Source organism: Hemiscyllium ocellatum, chromosome 1 (assembly GCF_020745735.1).
Source record: "Hemiscyllium ocellatum isolate sHemOce1 chromosome 1, sHemOce1.pat.X.cur, whole genome shotgun sequence".
NCBI classification, from domain to species: domain Eukaryota; kingdom Metazoa; phylum Chordata; class Chondrichthyes; order Orectolobiformes; family Hemiscylliidae; genus Hemiscyllium; species Hemiscyllium ocellatum.
In genome coordinates this window covers 49699116-49721520 of record NC_083401.1, presented here as the reverse complement: position 1 = coordinate 49721520, position 22405 = coordinate 49699116, and the positions used below count along the sequence as shown (strand labels likewise).

The following is a 22405-nucleotide window of genomic DNA, read 5'->3' as shown; positions in this document are numbered from 1 at the left end:
AGTACTCTCTATTAAGATGCACGCAGAAATTCACCAAGGCTCCTTAGACACCTATCTCCAAAAATACAACCAATACCTTCTCAAGGGCAGCAGATACATGGGAACAACACCACTTGCAAGTGCCACTCCATGCCTATACCATCCTGACTGGGAAATTTATTGCCATCCTTTCACTGTTGCTGGGTCAAAATCTTGAACTCCCTCCTCAGGGCATTGTCTACTAACATCACACGGACTGCAGCAGTTCAAGAAGGCATCTCGTTACCATCTTCTCAAGGGGCAACTTGGAGTGGGCAAAATAATTGCTGATTCAGTCAGTGAAGCCCAACTCCCACGAGCCAGTTGCAATAATGATAAGAAAAGTAAAAGGCATTGAGCTTGAGAAGTGTCTGAGAGGTCGTGTTGAAGGAAGTCTAGCCAAAGATGGTCTGTGAAGGACAGGTGAGCTCCTGCAGCCAGGTGTCAGCTTGTGTATGTGTGCGTGACTTTTGACCCCGGTCGGGCTGTCCAATCGGAAAGCGCCGTGTTGGCTCTAGCCTCTTTCCCGGCATGCTCAGGGCGCTGGCTCTCGGCCTGAGGAAAGATGGCGGCGCTGGTGACAGTTACCGGCAGCTTGCTCGTGCTGGCCATCGGCGGGGCCGGGGTGGCCGCCGAGCTGCCCAACCGACGGTTCGAGTACAAGTACAGCTTCAAGGGGCCGCATCTGGTGCACGGCGACGGCAGTATCCCCTTTTGGATTCACACGGGCAGTAAGTGGTCGCCGGCGGCGAGGGGTTTTTTTTTGTTTTCATTTATCATTTTATTCCTCTCCCTTCCCGCCCCCCCGCCCGCCGCCCAATCCACCCCCCGCCCAATCCACCCCCTCGAGGGCGAAGGTGACCCTGCCGGCGGGAGCAGGTCGGCACCCGGTCAGGTGTCAGTCAGTGCCACCGCCGCTTGCTGCACGCACGTCATTCACAGCTGTCCCTTCTCCATCTGCAGCAAGCTGTCAGCAGCTGGGGGTGACAGTGGAGATGGGAGATGGGAGATGGTGGTGAGGGAGACTCCGAGCGGGGCAGGAATCTGTGCGCGTTACACTCACTTCAGAAACGTACGAGCCCACTTTGAATGAAAGAACTGCAACGTATTTTGTCGCCCCTACCCCTGCCCCTTTTATTGGAACGCTTCCTTTACCCCTGTCTAAACTTGCACGGAGTTGATTACTAGTCATGATTCAGTGTTACTTCTTTGGTGGGGCGGAGCTCCAGTTTTGTGCATGCATGCGTGATTTTGTATCCCTCGTTAAAATTTTTAAAACGTCTGCTCAGGTCCGTTATCCAGCGACTTGAGCGCATTTTTGAAGTATTTTCATATCTCTGCTGCCTCGCCAGATTTTTGACAGCACTGTTCTGGGTGTATTCAAACGTCAAATGCTGCTGTGTCAGGATTGTGATGTACTGATTCTGGTGTGGAATTAAATCGGTATGGCATAAAAAAATTATGGTTAGTTTTTGAAACAAATATGCAATTAAACTTAATTGAGGCAATTATATGCGAATGGTGAAGTTAATTAAATTATAGGATTCAGAAATGTATGTAGGAACACAGTTATCTTGTTTGTGTGCAGAAAGGTTATACTTGCATTGGAAGCAGAACAGGGAAAGTCAATTAGAAGCTTAAATAGAAAAGTCTATGTTCTTGGAGTTTAGAAGAATAAGAATGTGTTGGATTATATGTTTGGTTTGGCAGGGTAACTACCAACAGGTTTTTTTCCCTTAGCTGAGGCACCTGGAACTTGGTGTCAGAGACATAAGAAACTGATTCTTTAGGACTGAAATGAGAAATTCATTCACTGAGGATGGCATAAAGCTATAGCCCAGATGGTTGTGGATGCTTCATAATGCAAAATGGTCCAGGCTTTGATAAACAGATTTTTTTAATGTTGGGAATTGAGGGGAATGAGTGGGGTAGAAAGTGGAATTTGAGGCCATAATCATATCAAATAGTGGAGCAGGCTTGAGGTGTACTACTCTTATTTCTTGTATGGACAGTTATTGTAGCCGGTGTACTGTGAACAGTTTTGGTCACTGCATTATAGAAGGAACATGGTCACACTAGAATGGGAGGCGGTGGTTAAGTTTGCTTTTCAGCCACCCCAAAAACCCTTGGAAAATTCCATCACACAAGTCCCAATTCCCCACACATTCATTTGAGACTTTGAATCCATGAGAACCTCTCCTCCAATTACAGATTCTATTTCTCCCAATCTTGCTAATCCTCCAGAGACTGTATCTTTAAAGCTGATCCTTTAAGCAATGTTTTTGGAAGGGGATACTCGGGGCAGTTTGTTATAGTGGGAGTCAACAAACTCTGGATGTATTCAAACATCAATGTGTATTCTTAATGACTTGCTATTGCAGGGGATGAGGGGAATTCATCTGCTGGCATGACCACCTGATGAAAAAAAATCCAAGCTTTCGACACAAGCTAGTTAATGACTTATGTCAAGAAGGTGAAAAACATGTTATAACGCTGTTTTAATCATCTAGACAGTGACAAAATAAATGAATGTTATACGCTAGGTATTAAAAGGTGTGGTGTACTGAATATAAATTGACAAGCCTGAAATCGTCCAGTAAAATTGCATTTAATTTGTTAATTAAATAGTCTATGGAAACTTGATGCAAACGAGGCCATCAAGTACAGCCAGAACATAGACAAATAAGTAAATAGAGTTGCCAATATATTTAATCACATAATGATGATATGATCAGAAATTTGAGTCAATGAGATTTTGATAACTTGATGCTTCTTTGTACTCCTTTCAGATGACAAGTCTGGATTTTCTGCTACACATATAGTGTGCACTCATGGATATTCTTGGGTCTTAACCAGACTCAGATAGGCATTCCTAATGTAAGGTCATTGGCCTAAAAAAACTCTTTCCTGTTAAGTATTTCCAATATTTTATTTTTGACTCAAATAGCCATCTAGGTTTCTGATGTTGGATTGCATGGGAGTATACTGGCAGATCAGGGATGGGAGATTTTGAATGGGATAGAGCTTAACTTGCTGGAATAATGATAAATAGGTGAAAACAGATCTAGAGAGGAGCAAAATTGATTGCTGACTCAGCATTACAGCATTGACAGCTATCTGTCAAGTCTAACCCCAAATAATGGGAGCTGAAAATTTCTCAGACGGAGCAGAAATAATTAATGCAATTGAAAGAAGTCACTGAATACACAAGTAAACAAGTGAAGTGGGTAAGTGAAGTGTTGCAAAAATCCAACTCTACCTTCCTTTGGCAGTTACATGCAAAAAGAGAAACCTATAAAAACGTACTCAGAAAGGAGTTTTTGTAAGAGACTTAACATTGTGATCATTCTGTTCTGGAATAGAGGTGCTTACAGTAAGAGAGGAGGCTTTACCTCTGATGGAACCCTTGCTGTCGCTTTCATTTCCTCCTCTTCCGGTAGGAAATGTGGCCACATTTCCTGAGTTTTCATATCATTCCCTACCTCTGTCTAAAGTAGTGTTTCAGTTCTGAGTCTCTGTTGAGGAGATTAACAATAGGAAAGATTTCTACAACTTTGTAAAGGGGCCCGAGTATCATGTGGCTGCAGCAACTTTACACAGGATACCAGAATTAAATTCTTTGGAGGGCTGTAGAGCTGAAGAAGATTGCAAAGATACATATGAATGTGGAGCAGAGCAGAGTTTGGTCACACAATCCCTTGAGTCTGTACACTATTCAGTAAAATCATGGTTATGGCCTAAGTGCTGGAAAGTTAGATTAGAATAGTTAGGTAGTTGTTTTTGACGTGCAGACTCGATAGGCCAAAGTGTCTTTTTCCGTGTTGTCGATTTTATATGACTCTAACCCTTAACCTCTGAGCTGTTCTTATAGTCACAGCTAGTCCAATTTACATTTTGATCAATGGTACCCTTAGGCAGTGTTTGCAGCCGTGGTAAATCTATGGAATATTAGGGGAGGTAGTTACACTTTTTTTTTACTGAAGATGGCCATGTCTGATTTTTCTGTGCAAGATATGCATCCATCTCCATGTCTATTACCACAAGCTGGGCAGCCATGGGTTTGCACCTTCCTTTGGCCTCACTCTGAAGGGAAGGGTCATTGAAGTATCTGAAAATGGGTGTGTGTAGGACGTTATCTGGATTTCCTGTAGATGAGATGACTCTACAACAACTTGTGTTTGTGCCAGCTATGACTTCTGCCATTGGAGATCTTTTTCCACCCAATCTCCAATTACAAGAACTCTTTATTACCACATTCTACATTAAAGCTTGATGTCAATAGAAGCATTCAGATTTGGAATTCAAGTCTTTTTGCTTGTATTGGCCTATAGTTGAAATGAGGTGGTGGCATTTGGTGAATCTGGCAGAAGTCAAATGATTCAGTATTTGACTATTTTCACTGTTGACTTTTTTGGTTCAGGTTTTTTAATTGACCTGTTCAGATGTACTATGATATCCTCCAGAATATATGGACTTGAACCCAGGTTTTTTAGCCCACAGGTATTGACATTGCTACTGTACCACAAGATCCGTACTGTTTTGTTTTATATTTTTGATTGTAATGAGGTTGTTTCATGGTAGTTATCTTAATTTCATCATTCAACGGAGGTGACCATGATTACCAAAACCAGTATTTATTACTATCATTAATTGCTCTTGCAAAGGTGTAGTGAGTCTTTGTTTTATTACAACTGAGATTGTTAGATCATTTCAGAATTTAGTTAAGTGCCAACTATGTTAACATGGGCTTGAAGCAGCATATGGCAAGATCAAGAAAGGACTCCATTTTTATTCTCTAAAGGACATTGGTAAACATATGATTATCATTACTGTTAATAGTTTTTATTTAAGTAATTGAATTTAAATTCCTTAACTGTCATTGTACGATTTAAAATCTTGTGCTAGTGGGTAGGTGGCATTTATCTTAATGTGACGTGTGGAAATGATTTGATATAAACTGTGCTGAGCAAATACGAAAGTTTTTTTTGTTGAAAGACTACTCATCTTCCCTAGAATTTTGACAGCCGACTACATTGTGTTTCTGGTACTAATCCACAAATGACTGAGTTTAGTATTTTTACTTGCACAGCTTAGTAGGATTGAAATTTGAACCTCCTGGTTTCTTAGTCCAATGTCCAATATTGTGATCACTACCTTTGCCCATCAGACATCACTATGGATCAAGCATTAAAACTGCGAGGAGTCTGTCATTATGAGTTTGGAGTGTTTATTTTAAATCCATAAAAATTTCACCCTTGCTACAAGACATTGACTGTAACTTTACCTTTTTAGACAAGAACGTCGAGCAAATCTGGCTATCTTAAACTAGGCATTGTGTAAGCTGTCTTATACAAGTTATTATTTTATAAGTGAATTGATGCAAGTGCTGAATTGGCATGATAGCATGCTGACTATTCAATGATTTCACACACTGCTGTCTTCCGATGCTTCAAGTGGTCTTTTTTTTCCCCATATAACCCTGAGTTTGCACATAAGATTCACAATTACACTGTTGTTCAATTTGCTTGTCTTCAATATTTATTTTACAACTTTTTCTTTAAACCACCAAGTCCAACTTTCCCTTGGTTTGTTTACAGTGCAGTACTGTGGTGATCTGTGATTTTAGCCTTGACTTTTGATCTATACAAGGCATTTAAGAGAGCATTGGATGACTTTTTTTTGTCCAAATAATTTGCAAGAGAATGGGAAAAAGCAGGAAATTGGCACTAGATAAAGATGCTCATGTAACAAGTGGGCCTGGCCGAATGGCCCCCTACACCATACCAAACACTGTGACTATCTGAAATTGGCGCTGTCATTAAATTCTCAGCTGGCTGCCAAAAACCAGATGCATGGCTATGTTAAGGAATTAATAATGTGGTTTTGATTACCAACCTGATTGTGCTGGATTTTCATTTGTGCAGTTTCAAACTCCATACTGAGGTTGCCAGTGTGAAGACAATAGATTTGTTTCCCTACAGTGTGGAAACAGACCATTTGGCCCAACAAGTGCATACTGACCCTCTGAAGAGTAACCCACCCAGATCCATTGCCGTTTGACTAATGCACCTAACATCGTGGGCAATTTAGCATGGCCACTCACCTAACCTGCACATCTTTGGATTGTGGGAGGAAACTGGACCACCTGGTGGAAACCCACGCAGACGCAGAATGTGCAAACTCCACACATACTTTTGGTGGATAATGCAGAAAACACTTTTTGCTTGAAATGTGTTTTTTCTTATTCATGAAGATTAGTTTATAGCAGTAATTCCTTGTGTTATCACTCAGGAACGCAAATTTATACACTAAGGTCTGTAACTTGCCAACATACCAACAAATACAAAACAATCATGACATAGTATATAGAAAAGCAAGTATTCCCATGCCCCAGTCCGTGGTTGATTTAAATCTAAAAGTCTGGAGTGCAATGTAGAATTCCTTTGGAGATTTCATTTTGAAATAGTAATGTGTGACTATTCCTAGCAACTCTTAAACTCTAATTTTCCAATTTTTTTTGTCATCCAATAATTTGAATTGAGTAGATTAGATTAGATTACTCAGTGTGGAAACAGGCCCTTCGGCCCAACAAGTCCACACCGACCCGCCGAAGCGCAACCCATCCAGACCCATTCCCCTACATTTACCCCTTCACTTCACACTAGGGGCAATTTAGCATGGCCAGTTCACCTAACCTGCACATTTGTGTTGAGGGAGGAAACCGGAGCACCCAGAGGAAACCCACACAGACACGGGGAGAATGTGCAAACTCCATGCAGACAGTTACCTGAGGCCGGAATTGAACCCGGGTCTCTGGTGCTGTGAGGCAAATGTGACTCGCGTTCACAATGTAGAAATTTATTGGTCGCAATGTATAAATGCCTGTAACTTTGAATTAACTCTTTTCAACTGTGCATCATAACATGTCAAGAGATTATTTTGCAAAGAATTGATGATCATGCTTTATTCTCCATTTTTCGCAAATCATTTTGCCTGTTTAACCTGAAAACGAATTCAGTCATCAATTCTTAATTTTTAACTTTTTTGAGGTTGTGCTATTTGTTACAATAACTGTAACAGTTCAACTGTGCTTAATCTGATAAAATTGAATAGCTAGTTTGCTGAAGTTTGTGTGAAAAACTTTATGCAGGTACAATGGCAGTAATGTTAATTTTTGAGCAGATGCAGCTTGATTATATCTGGATGTTTCAAGTCTTGTTGTGAAAACTCCATTTGCTACTCGAAGACCTGAACATATTTTTACAATTGAGAAATGTGTTCCTTCTCAACTGTGGTGGTTTATGAGAAGAAAAACACTAGCTGTTGAGTAGCCAACTAACAAGTCATTGAGATGTACTAATCTGACTTGGTATTTATTGACTTGGTGTTGGTATGTTATACTCTGTAAGAATATGACATTCTTGCAAATTTTCTTGCACTTGTCAGAACAATTTACAAAAATTGAAGTGGACAACCGGCATTTATTCTGTACAAGAAGAGACTGCTGATTGGTGGTAAATGGACTCTACCAATCAGTACCTTGCTTTTGTACAGTATAAATATTTGTTTACCCCTTTAGTTGGTGTTTTGCAAATTATCCTGATGAATCCAACACACAAACTGTTGACAGTGCTTTTTTTAAAAACACTAATCATGTTCTGTAGAAAAAATTAAGTTGTTTAAAATTCAACGACTTTTACATGGGAGCAGTAATACAATGGTTGTATTCCAGCATCAATGATCTAGGCTTGTGTTCCAAAGAAATCCGTTCAAATTCCACCAAGGTAGTTTGAGATTTTGAATGCCTGAAAGTTAGGTATTTGGCAAAAGTAAGCAACTGCAAAACAATATTTTACAAACAAACTGATTCACTGATTTTTTTTTAACAGGGAAGGAAATGTTCTCACTGTCCTATATCTGACACACTAACACTAAATTTTCAGTTTAAAGTTCCCTTGTAAGCAACTCAGGTATATAATACCATCTTTTATTCAGCCTACTTTATTTTTAAATGATAAATCACAATTGATATTTGGGTGCCGAGTGAGGTAAATCATCAATCTCGTGGTTTTCAAAGCAATATCTTGTCACACGTCAGGGCCAGATTCTGAAAGAAGGATTATCTTCCTCTGTTAAGGGATTTTCCACCTCACAGTGAGTTCACCTTGAACAGGAGTACAATGTCCTTCTCACGCAACACCTTCTAAATCTACCACCTAAAAGGAACGGGGGTGTATGGAATTTCTGTTCTCTCCATGTCTACTTGGGTTTCCCCTCTCAGTCCAAAGATGTGCAGGTTAGGTGGATTAGTCATGCTAAATTGTCCTGAAGGCAAAAAATCCTGGAAACCCCAGTGAGTCAGACTGTACCCATGGAAAGAGAGCAAATTAAGTTTTTGAGTCCAGATACCTTGCTAAATTGTCCATAGTGTCTAGGAATGTGCTGGCTATATGGATTAGCCAAGATAAATGTAGGGTTACAGGGATAGGGTGAAAAACTTGATCTGGATAGGATGCTCTTCAAAGGATCAGTGCATAACTCAATGGGCCATATGGCCTCTTTCCATACTGTAAGGATTCTATGGTTCCAGACAAAGACAGCAGATACACCACCTGTACGTTCTCCACCGAGTCTTGTACCATCCTGACTTGGAACTATATTTCCATTTTTTTTTGTCATTGGGTCAAATTAATGGAACTGTGTTCCTAACAGTGCAGTGGGTGTCCCTATACTGCAAAGATTGCAGCAGTTCAAAAAGATAGCTCTCCACTGTCTTCTCCAGGACAATTAGGGGTTTGACCTAGCCTGCAGCACCTACACCACCAGAATTTTTTTTAAAAAAGTGAATAGCTTCACAGAAGATTTCTGGAAATAAAATCCGAAGTCTCGTCAACATTTCACTGCATTCCATTTTGCAACAACAAAACTAATCATGCTCTGAAAGTGACTTTTTGTGGTAATCCCATACAATGTGACTACATTGATCTATGAATGAAGCTGACCATATGCTGGCATTCTCCAATGATTTGAAGAAGGTGGTTACTAAAATGCAACCCAGTGTCATGGTGACAGAAATTTGGAAGCAACACCGGCGAGTGTTTTGGAAGTTAATGATAATTATTCTGTTCACACTAATGAAGTATTGTATATCAGTATGAACTAGAAGTAGTTAAAGATTAAAATCTCACAACATTAAAGAAAATATTACATGTATTGTCTGCCTGCAGATTGTGCATGTTTTGAGCAAAATAGAATGTATCTGCAAATATTATTCTGCAAATACAAATTCACCCCGTGTGTGTTTGTGTGCACTTGCACATGCGTGTGCATGTGCATGAGATGTGTGCACGTATGCATGTATGAGAGTGTGTCTGGTGATTGCAGTGAAAGGACACCGTGCACATCAATCAACAGAATTTGCAGATACATTCTATTTTACTCAAAGATTGCACAATCTGCCAGAAGACATTGCAGGCAGTCAATACATGTAATACTTTGTAAATTCCACTTTGGAAATAGAACCACTCTGACTCAAAGGTGGGATACAGACAGACTCTGACCTCGCACCTTTAATGCATTGTCTGAGCCGCGATGTCACCTTTTGTTATAAAACCTTAAGTTATCTCGAAGGTGACTTAAAAGAAGTTCTGGGATTGACATATGAATGAACCAAAAGCTGAATCCTTAAGGGTGAATGATTTAACAATCCAGGATTGTTCAATATATCACTGTCACTGTAAACTTTTGCGATAAATTCTGTGACATATGATCTTATACTCCATGACCACCTGATGAAGGAGCAGTGCTGCAAAAGCTGGTGCTTCCAAATAAATTGTCGGTCTATAATCTGGTGTTGTGATTTTTAACTTTGTCCATCCTAGTTTAACACCGGCTCCTTCACGTCATAGAAGTAGTTAAGTTGATGTTCAACTGACCGTTCATTGTGACATGTGAACTCTTAAATTGACCAAACACCCTAATTACCTGCACTGTTCCATGACAAATTTGGGAGTCCCAGTTAATCAAGGGAAACCTAATCTCCACATTAACATGTGTAAGATTTTTCACTATGTAACTTCAATGTTGGTGAAGCTTAGAAAGATGAGTGGAGTTCATGAAGTCACAAAAGCTCGTAATTTCCAGGAAAGACCTGGGAGAGAGACCCAAACAATAATAGATACATATTCTTGTTACACAAATCTAAATGTCAGAGATGCAAAATTCTGTGAATACTTGAAATCTGAATTGAAAATTGTAAACACTAGAAGTGTCTGTGCTGAGACAATTTAATGTTTAAAATCATTAATCTTTCATTAGAAATTTTTAAACTCAGTTACTGGTCAGCTAGAACATGAAACAAATATTTCATTCTGTTCCATGTCTAATTCATATCTAACAACAAAGCAGGCTTCACAATGATGTACTTTACAAATGACACAATTCTTTGGCACAACAACTTGACTACATTATTTTCAGCTTGACATCAGCTATATGGAGCAAAAAAAAACAAGAATTCAGTGGTCAGGGAAGATAGGTCACCCAAAATCTTTAAACCACTAGGCAAGGGCAAAATTTTTTTTACCAGAAATATGTGCACTTCCAGACTAAAGAATAAATTAAAGATCAGTACCTTCTCCTATTTTAAAATCTGAAATATTATTGATATATTCTGATTACAACAATTGTCAAATTCAGGAGTGTTTTGCTTTATTGTAAAGATTGAGATATTAAACATTCATATTTTTGATTTAGAATTTCTTGGTTGAAATCAAAAAATAAATTTGCAGATGACACAAAAATTGGAGGTGTAATGGACAGCAAAGAAGGTTACCTCAGAGTACAACGGGATCTTGATCAGATGGGCCAGTAGGCTGAAGAGTGGCAGATGTGAGGTGGTGCATCTTGGAAAGGCAAATCAGGACAGGACTTATGTAATGGTAAGGTCCTGGGGAGTGTTGCTGAGCAAAGAGAACTTGGAGAGCAGGTTAATCATTTCTTGAAAAAAATCACAAATAGATAAGAGAGTGAAGAAGGCGCTTGGTATGCTTACCTTTTATTGATCAGTGCATTGAGTATAGGAATTGTGAGGTTATGTTACAGTTGTACAAGACATTGGTTAGACCACTATTGGAATACTGCGTACAATTCTGGTCTCCCTGCTATAGGAAGGATGTTGTGAATCTTGAAAGAGTTCAGCAAAGATTTGCAAAGATGTTGCCAGGGTTGGAGGGTTTGAGCTATTAGGAGAGGCTGAATACATTGCGGTTATTTTCCCTGGAACTTCGGAGTCTGAGGAGTGACTTACAGAGGTTTATGACATCATAAGGGACGTGGAGAGGGTAAATAGATGAGATATTTTCCTTGGAGTGGGAGGATTCCAAAACTAGGAGGGCATAGGTCTAAGGGGAAAGATTTAAAAGGGACCTAAGGGGCAACTTCTTCACCATCATGTTTGGAATGAGCTGCCAGAAGAACTGGTGGGTGGCTGGTACAGTTACAACATTTTAAAAGGCATCTAGATGGGTATATGAATAGGAAAGGTTTAGAGGAATAAAGGCCAAATGCTGGTCAATGGGATTTGATTTATTTAGGATATCTGGTCAACAAGGACAAGTTGGACCAAAGGGTCTGTTTCTATGCTGTATATCTCTATGATCCTATGACTCCATGATAAGTTGGTAGATTTTGTGGCAGGTAACAACCAAGCAACGAGTAAAAAATGAGGTCTGCAGATGCTGGAGATCACAGCTGCAAATGTGTTGCTGGTCAAAGCACAGCAGGTTAGGCAGCATCTCAGGAATAGAGAATTCGACGTTTCGAGCATAAGCCCTTCATCAGGAAGGGCTTATGCTCGAAACGTCGAATTCTCTATTCCTGAGATGCTGCCTAACCTGCTGTGCTTTGACCAGCAACACATTTGCAGCAACAACCAAGCAACTCCAAGCAGTCAAAATATACAACTAACAATAATCAGTGAGTGTCCTTCATAGTGAGATGACTTGAATACAGGAGTGAGGATGTCTTGTTGCAGTTATACAGGGCCTTCATGAGACCACACCTTGAATATTACGTGCAGATTGTGTTCTTAACCAAGAAAGGATGTTGTTGCTGTAGAGAAAGTACAGCAGAGGTTTACCATACTGATTTTTGGGATGACGGGACTAATGAAGAAGAAGAGGTTGAATTGGTTAGGATTATATTTGCTGGAGTTCGGAAGAATGAGAGGGGAAACTGTAAAAAATCAAACAGGTCTTGATGGGTGGGGAGGTGCCGGTCCAGAACAGGGGTCACAGTTATTTAGGACTGAGACAAGAATTTTTTTCAGCCAAACAGTAGCAAGCCTGTGGAATTTGCTACACCAGAAGGCAGTTGAGGCCAAAATATTCTGATTTCAAGAAGGAGATGGATGTAGTACTTGGGGGTTAGAGGGATGAAAAAGAACAAGGAAAATCAAGATCAGGCTATTGAGTTGGGCAATCAACTCAATGGCAGAACAAGTTCAAAGAAAGCTTTCTCCAACTCCTTTTTATTTTCAGCATTTCTGCATGATATTGATCAAGTATTACAGCCATTTTATCTTGTTATGACATTGAAAAGTGGGAATAAATTAGCCTCTCTGGGCTTAACAAAAACAGGATAAACAAATAAGCTTGAGATATTGTGGCAGAAGTGTCGGTCTTTTCTATTGAATTCATGAATACTAAAATGGTTCCTGCATCCCACCTATGTGGATATAATTTGAATAATCTTTCAAATCGGTGATGTTATTACACCTTTGGAGCAGGTGGGATTTGAACCATAGTCCCCTGGCTCAGACAGAGGCAGTTCCCTGTATGCCACAGGAACCATTGGATGCTGTTTGAAAGTTTGATACATGACAAAAAAAAGTGATCTCAATATCTACACTTCATGCAGTCTGCTTCTATGGTGAGACATTTTCTAAAGATTTATTTTGCAGTCCTTTTTTCATCAATTTCAAAATCGCCAAACCCATTGGTAAAGTGGGCAATAGCTGAGCCCAAAGATTAATCCCATCCTTGGATTTGGTCACTTTTTTAAAACATTTATCAACACAGTGTATCTTAATAGATGATACTGGTGAAATAACAGTTGGTTTCTGTTTGGGTTAATAAATCTTATGGAAATACACTGTCAAAATATGCATGATGTCAAGAAAAAAAACGAAACCAATTTGGGTGCATTTTCACTACAAACACTTGCTTCCTTAACCATGGCTATAATGGGTTGCCTTTAGACAAACTTCTGCATTCACTCAATGAATTTATTTACTTGCCTCCCGAGACACCTAACTGCTAATATACAATAGCTAATATATTTCTTAACATGGATTCCTTAAACTCCTCTTCCATACTTTGCTATTTTTGGAGCTTTTCTCCTTCTGACTTTAAGCCACTCAAGGTTTTTCTTCTGACTTGATTGTTTTGGAAACTACTAAAGTAGACTTGATAAGTCACAGGCATTTTCTTGCTGACCTGCTTTCCTTTTCTCTCTATACCTCTCCAACCTCCACCCACCTGCCTGCAAAACACCTGCACACTTGCACTGACCTTTTTGGATGGTTCTGACCTTCTAAAAGAATTTTTTTTTGTCTTCTTTGTCATAGTACATGTTGTTGCTAGGGAATTTCCCAAATATTTCTTTGTTCTGTCTCAGTTTCTAAGCACTGAACTGTTAACATCAAATATTATAAGATCCTAATTTTAATACATATAAGCAAATTTCCAGTCAATGCTACACCATTCTTAGAACTCATTTGAAACTAAAACTGCCTCCCCTTGTTCATTGAGTTGAAATACAAATTAAACGTAAAGCTATAAATATATATTATCTAACCAACATGTTCAAAGATGTTCTCACACACTTCTGGAGCAAGTAGGACTTAAGCCTGAGCCTCCTTATCCAGATGTAGGGACACTATTACTTGTGCATACGTACCCCTCTTAAACATAAAGGTATGCACTATTCAGTTCACTTTTGAACCCAGATTTCCAAATGATGATATATCATGAACCTTTCAACACAGTAGTCCAGTATGAAACCTGGATTGTTATTGCAAGAATGTATTTTTATTTTGGTAGTAATCAAACTTAAAAACTGTTTGCATTAAAAATTCTCTTTCAGTGTGATATCTTTGGCCAATATTGTGTCAGTTAAATGAAAAAATTCTAAATATTTTAAAATTTGAGAACATGTCACATGAAATCTGTAGTGCCATGCATCTTCATGCATTTCTCCATTAAATAATCAATGGAAGAACAGTGCCACATCATTGACTGTAGCTGCTGGTGTTTGTTTTACAGGCAGACATCTAAGTGTAACATCTGAACCAAATTAAACAGCTGTGCTACGAGCAGATCGCTTTTTCCAGTTCTAAAAAAAGCTTCATAAATAATTTAAGCATGAATTCCAGGCTTTACTGAAATGTGAGGTAGCAGAGTCCCTGGTAAGCCTAAATATCACTGGTATTTACTGTAAAGTCCCAAAAATAACTGCTCTTAACATACTGCTACTGATTCCTTTTTTGGCTTCATTGTATAAATGGACTCGTGGATCTCCTGTTTGCGGCAAGTACACTTTTTCAATAGCAGTCAAATTTAAAGCAAGCTTTTACTTCTTGAGTCTTGTAATTTGTATTACTTCAACATGTTGGACATTGTGAACTATTTAACTCCATGATGTTTTTGCATCTTTTTTTTGAGCAATGAATATTCAGAGTTTTCTGTGAGGGGATTTATGTTGTAGTTTGTTGCTGACATCAAGAATTGTTATCCATGGAAAAAATGATTTAGTTAGGTTAAATGTTTAACTGTCCTTTTGTAACTGCATATGTCAAGAGATTTTCTTTTATTTTTTTGTTTAGATGCAATACCAAGTGCTGATCAAATCCGTATAACACCATCACTGAAAAGTCAGAAAGGATCTGTTTGGACAAAAAGCAAATTTAGTTTTGAAAACTGGGAAATTGAAGTTACTTTCCGTGTGACAGGGAGAGGACGGGTTGGAGCTGATGGTTTGGTAATGATCTGTTACTTTAGCAGAATACTGTTCAGATTGATTGAGATGTTTGAAATTGTAATGCACTATTTTTGCCATCTCTCTCGGTTTAGGCAATCTGGTACACAGTAGATCAAGGATTAGATGGCCCAGTTTTTGGAGCAGCTGATTTATGGAATGGTGTTGGTATTTTTTTTGATTCCTTTGACAATGATGGAAAGGTATGTCTAAATTCAGTTGACTATATTTCACAAACAAAGAAGCAATTAGTAAAGCAGTAAAATATTTTGTAAACATATGTTCCCTGCATTAGGCAGTTATGAGTATACCATTCAACAGTATTTAATAAAGAAATGAAATTCAAACAAGAGTAAGCCATATAGGCCATTGAGCCTACTCTGCTAGACACAAAAGTAACAACTGGACATCTCTAATTCACCCTTTATGCAATATCCCTGATTCTCTTTCCCCAAAAATAATACTACTCAGTCTTCAAGAAACTTTGTTCAACAGCATTTGTATTTTGCTATAACAATAAGATTTATTCAGTTTTAATCCAGAAGTGGTAAGGGTTTGATTTTATATTTTTTCATTGCTTCAGTTTTCGCTAATTCCACCAATTATGGATCTTCAGGTTTTTCAGAGTTCACGTGTTAACAGACAAGAATATTAATCCATTGTGAGCAGTCTGCATTTTGCCTACATAAAACAGGTTTCTGAGTATTTGTGTGTATAGTTTCTATCATATGCAAATGCATCATATTATAAGTCTGGCTGGCACAGTCCAGTTGCTTAATAAATGATTTCCAGTTGTAGAGTCGCATCTATTGGATTTTCTTTTGAGGCAAGAAAGCATACAATGGTTGAGCTCGAGTGGCATGGGATGTGTTTGTTTGCAGTCTGTTAGTCATTCAGACATACTTACCTGGCATCACACTGGCCAAAGGAGTTTGTACATACATTGCACCTTTCTTCAAAAAAATGGGCCATGGACTCGGCTGCATCCCTTTTCAATGATCTGACCAATTGGAATTCTCAGATCAGGCAGGAAGCTTAGCGTTAACAGTTCTTGTTGCATCTACGTGCTAATGATGACCCAACCAATACTACCCTGTCTCATGCTACATAAAATGGTGCTTCTTTTCAAGTCTGTTTCTCAAGCCCTAGTTCTGTTGAGTGCAAGATCCAAAGGTTCAACTTCTAGCAGTTCTGAAATGAAGATCATACAGAGATATGAACTTGTCCAGGTTTGAGGGGGAATGGATTATTTTATCTGCTGCAAACACGATGGGCTGAATGGCCTAGTTTTTTTGGTACATTTTATTGTCTAACTGTATGATTGTGTCATTAAATTTAATTTTGAATGTATAAAAAGAAACCCCCAACATACTTTTTCTGTATCAGATGTTCTATTGAATCCACAAGCATTTGATCCATAGAATCCATTCAGTGTGGAAAAAGGTCATTCGGCCCACTAGGTCTACACCAGTTCTCCAAACAGCATTCCACCCAGACTTACTCCCCTACCCTTTCACTGTAACTTTGCTGTCCACCTGACCTATGCATCCCTGGACACTATGGGCAACTTAGCATGGCCAATCCAGCTAATCTGCAAATTTTGGACTGCGGGAGAAAATTGGAGTACACAAGGAAACCCATGCAGACACAGGAAGAATGTGCTAACTCCACACAGACTGTCACCTGAGGCTGGAATTGAATCCAGGTCCCTGACACTGAGAAGCTGCAATGCTAACCACTGAATCACCATGTTGTCACATTTTGAAATTTTTTTTATCGATAGACTTAAACTTTCAAAGTAAAATACTTAATTTTCTGAATGAAGCTGCCTTTTGTTGCTATGAGGCATATATTTTATCAGATGCACAGCTCTTTCAGGATGATTTACAAACCGATCTCTAAAATGGGAGAGTTGCTCTGTGATAAGGGACCTGCGAGTGTATCAGATCTATCCACCTCATGTTTAGAAGAGCATTAGATGATCTAATTGAAACATTGAAAGGGTTGAAAAAAGATTTAAAAGGATGTTGCCAGGGTTAGAGGATTTGATCTAAGGGGGAGAGGCTGAATAGTCTGGGACTGTTTTCCTTGGAGCGTCGGAGGCTGAGGGGTAACCTTTTATAGAGGCTTATAAAATCATGAGGGTAAATAAATAAGGTCTTTTTCCTGGGGTTGGGAAGTCCAGAACTAGAGGGCATAGGTTTAGGGTGAGAGAAGAAAGATTTAAAAGGGACCTAAGGCTCTTTGTATAAGCTTTTTATACAAAGAGTGGTGCATGTATGGAACGAGCTGCCAGAGGAAGTGGTAGAGGCTGGTACAATTGTGACATTTAAAAGGCATCCAGATGGGTATATGAATAGAAAGGGTTTGGAGGGATATGGGACAAGTGCTGGTAAATGGGACAAGATTAGGTTAGCATATCTGGTCAGCATGGACAAGTTGGATTGAAGGGTCTGTTTGGGTGCTGTAAATCTCTATGACTCTATATAAGAGCTTGAGAGAATTGATACTGAAGAGTGTTTACATTGGCCAAAGAATCTGAAATACCGGCTGGATAAAGGACTTATCATTTAGGATTCAGATGAGGAAATGTTGCTTCAATTGAAGGTTTATGTATCTTTCACCATCCACAACCCTCCAAGGTGGAGAAGTCCGATTATTCAAGGCTGGGATAGATGGATTTATGATATCTCAAAGGCATACAAATTAGACAAGAATGAGAGGTTGGCACCCAAGATCATGCTGAACAGTTGAGCAGGCTGTACTCCTATTTCTTGTGTAGTTTGTTAGTGTGATGAATAAGGTTCCAGATGAAATGATCCCTCATCTATGACTGTAGAGTCTATCTATCTTGTGTGCCATACTTGAAGGTGCATTGAATTCTATTGTTTGATATCTCTAGATTTGACTCTTAAGTTGTGTAAATTTGTTTTTGACTTGATCTTAAGTGTTTGTTTTAATAATTTTATGCTTTACAATTAAGTTTCTTAGCCAGCACCAAGTTGTTTAGCAGTGGTAAAAGACTTTCTTTAGAATATTAAACACACCGATTACATATTATTTTTTAATTATGTTGAAATGCTGATGTAAAATCTTTGTTTCACCAGTGAATTGAAGATGTTGTGTATTTGTTATTTACATCTTGAATATTCCAATTTGAGATCTGAAGTTGTCTAGAAATTTTACACAATAAGAAAAGTTAACCTGAAAGTTTATTTTTGATTTGCAGAAGAATAACCCAGTAGTGCTTGTTGTTGGAAACAATGGGCAATATCTCTATGATCATCAAAAGTAAGTATATAAAGTAATTTCTGCAACTTTTTACATTAATGTAGATTCTGTTTTGACTGAAGCATGTTATTTGGTGATGATTTGAGGGTGATTAGTGATTATCAGACTTGGAAGTGCTTGAAGCTGAATGCCTGAGATAGCATGTATTTGATTCATTGAATGCTTAATTCATTTTTGCACAGTCATTTCTGAAAAACATGACTTGCACACGTACAACTCAGAATATATTTAAAAAGGTCTTCAACAAAGAGGCTGTTGATATGAATGAGTTTGGCTGCTTTACATGGTCAAATTTACTAACTATTTTCTAGTAAATATCTTGGTATTGAAGCAAACAGCTTTGTTCCATTGTTCAAGATCTTGTCTCAGACTTGAATCCAAATCCTTTTGACGTTGCTCAGCATAAATTTGTAGTCTAAATTGAACTTCTAACACAATACTAAGGAGGACCTTCCCTCCTATTATCAAACTGAAGTTCCAGACAACGACTATTTAAGTGTCACCAGGACTTGCACAGCAGCAGGAGGGCAGGGCACCACGAGAGCTCCGAATAGCTTCGGTCCTGAATGCACCTCGTCTCTTTGGGAGCAGTGGGCCTTTGATCAAATGCAGTCCATGCCTGATTGAGGGACTGGACAGCATCATCTGGCTGTGGTTTGTCTGCTGGAAACCCTCTAATCCCATGACCTGCACATTTACTTGCCTTTGTACTGGCTCTCTTTGCCAGCAGCTGTAGACTCCTCTGTGATACTGTTGAGCACAAGATCTGCTAGTCTTTGTCTGGGCAGAAAGTGGTATCAGCCATGTTTTCAAGCTAAAGCCTGCTGGTTGGTTTCCCTGTGATTTTGTATGTATTTAAGTGCAGCTGTCTTTGGTCATTTTGCAGTCTGTAAGTGTACAAAATGATGTAGTTTGTGAACTTGTCATACTATGGTTGCAATTAAGTTCAATGTTTCATTCTAACTCAAATGTTAATGAAACATGAACTAGAGCCAAGAATGCTGTGCCTCTTCAGAATTACCCAACTAAGATATGAAAATTGATGCAAACAATTGATTTCCTCACAAATTACCTCTGCTCAGTGATTAATTGTGATGTGATTGCATATGCAAACAATGAATTTTTTTTAAGAAGCTTTCTTTAAATTTTTGGATAGGACAAAAAGCAGCAAATAAAACTGAATACCTAAATTTTGAATGCTTATAAATCAAAATGTAAGGAAGCGTATGAAAGTTGATCCCAACTTTATTTTTGATGGGTTTGACTTCTGTTCTATTCCTCAAATGATTTAGCTTACTACTTGTGTTTTAACAATACAATAATTTACTTGCTTCTATAGTGATGGTGCAACGCAAGCATTAGGCTCGTGTCTGAGAGACTTCAGGAACAAGCCTTACGCTGTAAGAGCTAGAATTATCTACTACAAAAAAATACTGACGGTAAGTCTCTTATTTTGAACATACTAAAATGATTGTCACCTTGGTTTCTGTCTTATATCAAAAATCCGCTGTGAGCAATTAGTGGTTTGTGGGGAAATCCATGGTAAACGACAGCATCAACCGGTTTGTGGAAATAGCTCATTCAATCTTGTGATTTTGGTACAGGACTAGTTCTTTGAGTGTAGCTATTTAAACCTTAATCACGCAGTATGTTTTACAATTCTATTCTTTTTATGTTTGTAGTTGGCTATATTTTGTGCATTTCATTTGATACTTTCTGGCCTGTTTAATTTGATTCTATTTCCTTGCCTGAATTGGTACAATCTGCAAACTTTGATTTGCTGAAATGGAGCTCAATCTATGAGAAACAAATAGTATTAGATAATCCAGGAAATTACAGGCCTGTGAACCTCCTCAGTGGTAGGGAAATTATTGGAACAAGATCCATAAGCACGTAGAAGCAAATGGAATGATTTGTGATAAGTGTAGTTTTGTCCAGGGGAGGTTGTGCCTCACTAACTTGATTGAGTTTTTTGAGCAAATGACAAAGATGATTGTTGAGGGAAAAGTGGTTGATGTTGTCAACATGGAATTCAGTAAAGCCTAATCTGAGATTACTGCATTTGAGATTCTGTATTTTAATTTATATCCTAACTTCCTTTATTCAGCTTTCAGGTCCTCATCCCTTTGTGTACCTGAATCAATGGTACCTGTGTGTGCCATGACCACTGTCTGTTCACTCTCCCACTCCAGAATGTCCTGAAGCTACTCCGTGACATCCCTGGCACAGGAAGGCAACATACCACATTTGAAGCACCTGTTTGTGTGCCCTCCTATTGAATTGCCTATCACTATAACCCTGAACTCGTTTTCCTCCCCATCTGTGCAGCAAAGCCACCCATGGTGCCATAAATTGGCTGATGTTGCGTTCCCTTCAGAGGCCTTCTCTGCCCTCCCCGCCCTCCAATAATACTCAAAGCCATACATCTATTTCAGACAGGGATGACCACAGACTACTCCTGCATGCCCTTCTTGAACCTATTACTTTGGCTACCCATTCTCTTTCAGCCTGTCTACTCCTCACCTGTGGTGTGACCACCTCGCTAAATATCCTTAGCATCACAGTGAATCCACCTGCAGATCCAGTTCGGGAAAGCAGTTAGCCAATAGCTGCAACTGGACACATATCTTGCACATGTGGTCATCAGAGAGACTAGAAGTGACCCTTATTTCCCACACTGCGTAAGAGGATTACACCAAGGGGCTGTAGTCTCCTGTCATGACCTCTCTAGATTTAAGCTAGTTATTCCATTCGAGAGTTTAATTAAGTTAGAGGAACTCTCCACCTTGCCACCACCATTTCTTTCTTCAAAATCCAACTCACTATAGTTGCCATGACTACACCATTTCACCCCCTCCGCTCTGTATGGACTCCATTCCATTCTCCTAGTTTCTCAGTCTTTGTTGCATCTGTTCTGATGAACGTCCCTCCACAGGGATGTTTCTGATGTACTTACCATTCCTGATGAAGGGCTTGTGCTCGAAACATTGATACTCCTTCTCCTCGAATGCTGCCTGACCTGTGCTTTTCCAGCACTACACACTCTACTCTGATCTGTAGCATCTATGGTCCTCTACTTCTGCTAGCATTTATCCAACTGAGGACTCCATTGTTCCAAAATAACACCACTCAGGTCAGGTACTGCAGATGTGCATCTGGCAAATCTCCATATGATTTCCAGTCCTAACAACTTACTGATGTTCATGCAAAATGTCTATGTTCATTAAACACAGGGTCCTTGTATTTTCTCATTTTAAGTGAAGTCCTTGTCTTAAATACTCCAAACTGTTTAATTGAGTTAAACTGGGTCATTCTGTTGTGAATGTCATGGTTTTTAATCAATCTTGTATGTTTTCAGGGACATAAATTAAGACTGGATCAAAAATAAGGATTATCAAACATGGCTTATCTCATATACTGGCTAATTGACTCAATGAGTCTAAACTACTTTATTTTTATAGAACATTATGAAAACCTATATGCCTGCTCTGTGAAGAAATAAAGCTGTATGAGAGCAAGTTGTCCTACTTCTCTTCATGTTGACTATTGTGAACCATTGCCATTTATTGTGAATTTTATACCATTTGAGTGTTCTTCTCTTGGTTGACCTTTGCTTCAAAGATATCAATCTATGTACTAGACAAGTGAGAACTTCCATCAATAATCTATCATAGACAAAATCTGTATTAGATATAGCAGGTGCCAATTGATTCATAATGACCGCTCCAATTTATTTTCTTTATGAAATGCCAACATTTGAGTAAACCCTGGACTGCAGCAGTTCAGAAGACAGCTCCCAATTGCCTTTACGGCAATTAGGGATGAGCAATAGTCTTTAGTCTTGGGACAATTGCCTCCTAATGACTCACTCTCGCTTGTCTCATGCAATTACCGATATGGCCAATTTTATATTGGGCATATTATACACATCCATCAGCCAGGTTTATCTCAAAATTCTTTACTTATTTTGGAAACAAGACTTAGTTGAAAAATGTGTAAAGTCCATCAAGACATGGTTGTGAATATTAAATTATATACACCATTCTAAATAATCCCAAAACAC

At 38.9% G+C, this 22405-nt stretch overlaps 1 protein-coding gene across 1 annotated transcript in view; it reads left to right on the top strand.

Moving 5' to 3' along the window:
- The first annotated feature begins 556 nt into the window (after positions 1 to 556).
- Positions 557 to 22405, top strand: part of lman1 (lectin, mannose-binding, 1) — a 61495-nt gene continuing 39646 nt past the window's right edge. The window contains exons 1-5 of the mRNA XM_060853481.1: positions 557 to 749; positions 14900 to 15054; positions 15147 to 15254; positions 18281 to 18342; positions 19682 to 19781. Of these exons, the coding sequence (XP_060709464.1) occupies positions 584 to 749; positions 14900 to 15054; positions 15147 to 15254; positions 18281 to 18342; positions 19682 to 19781 (591 nt within the window). The 5' untranslated portion in view covers positions 557 to 583. The remainder of the gene's footprint in view (positions 750 to 14899; positions 15055 to 15146; positions 15255 to 18280; positions 18343 to 19681; positions 19782 to 22405) is intronic.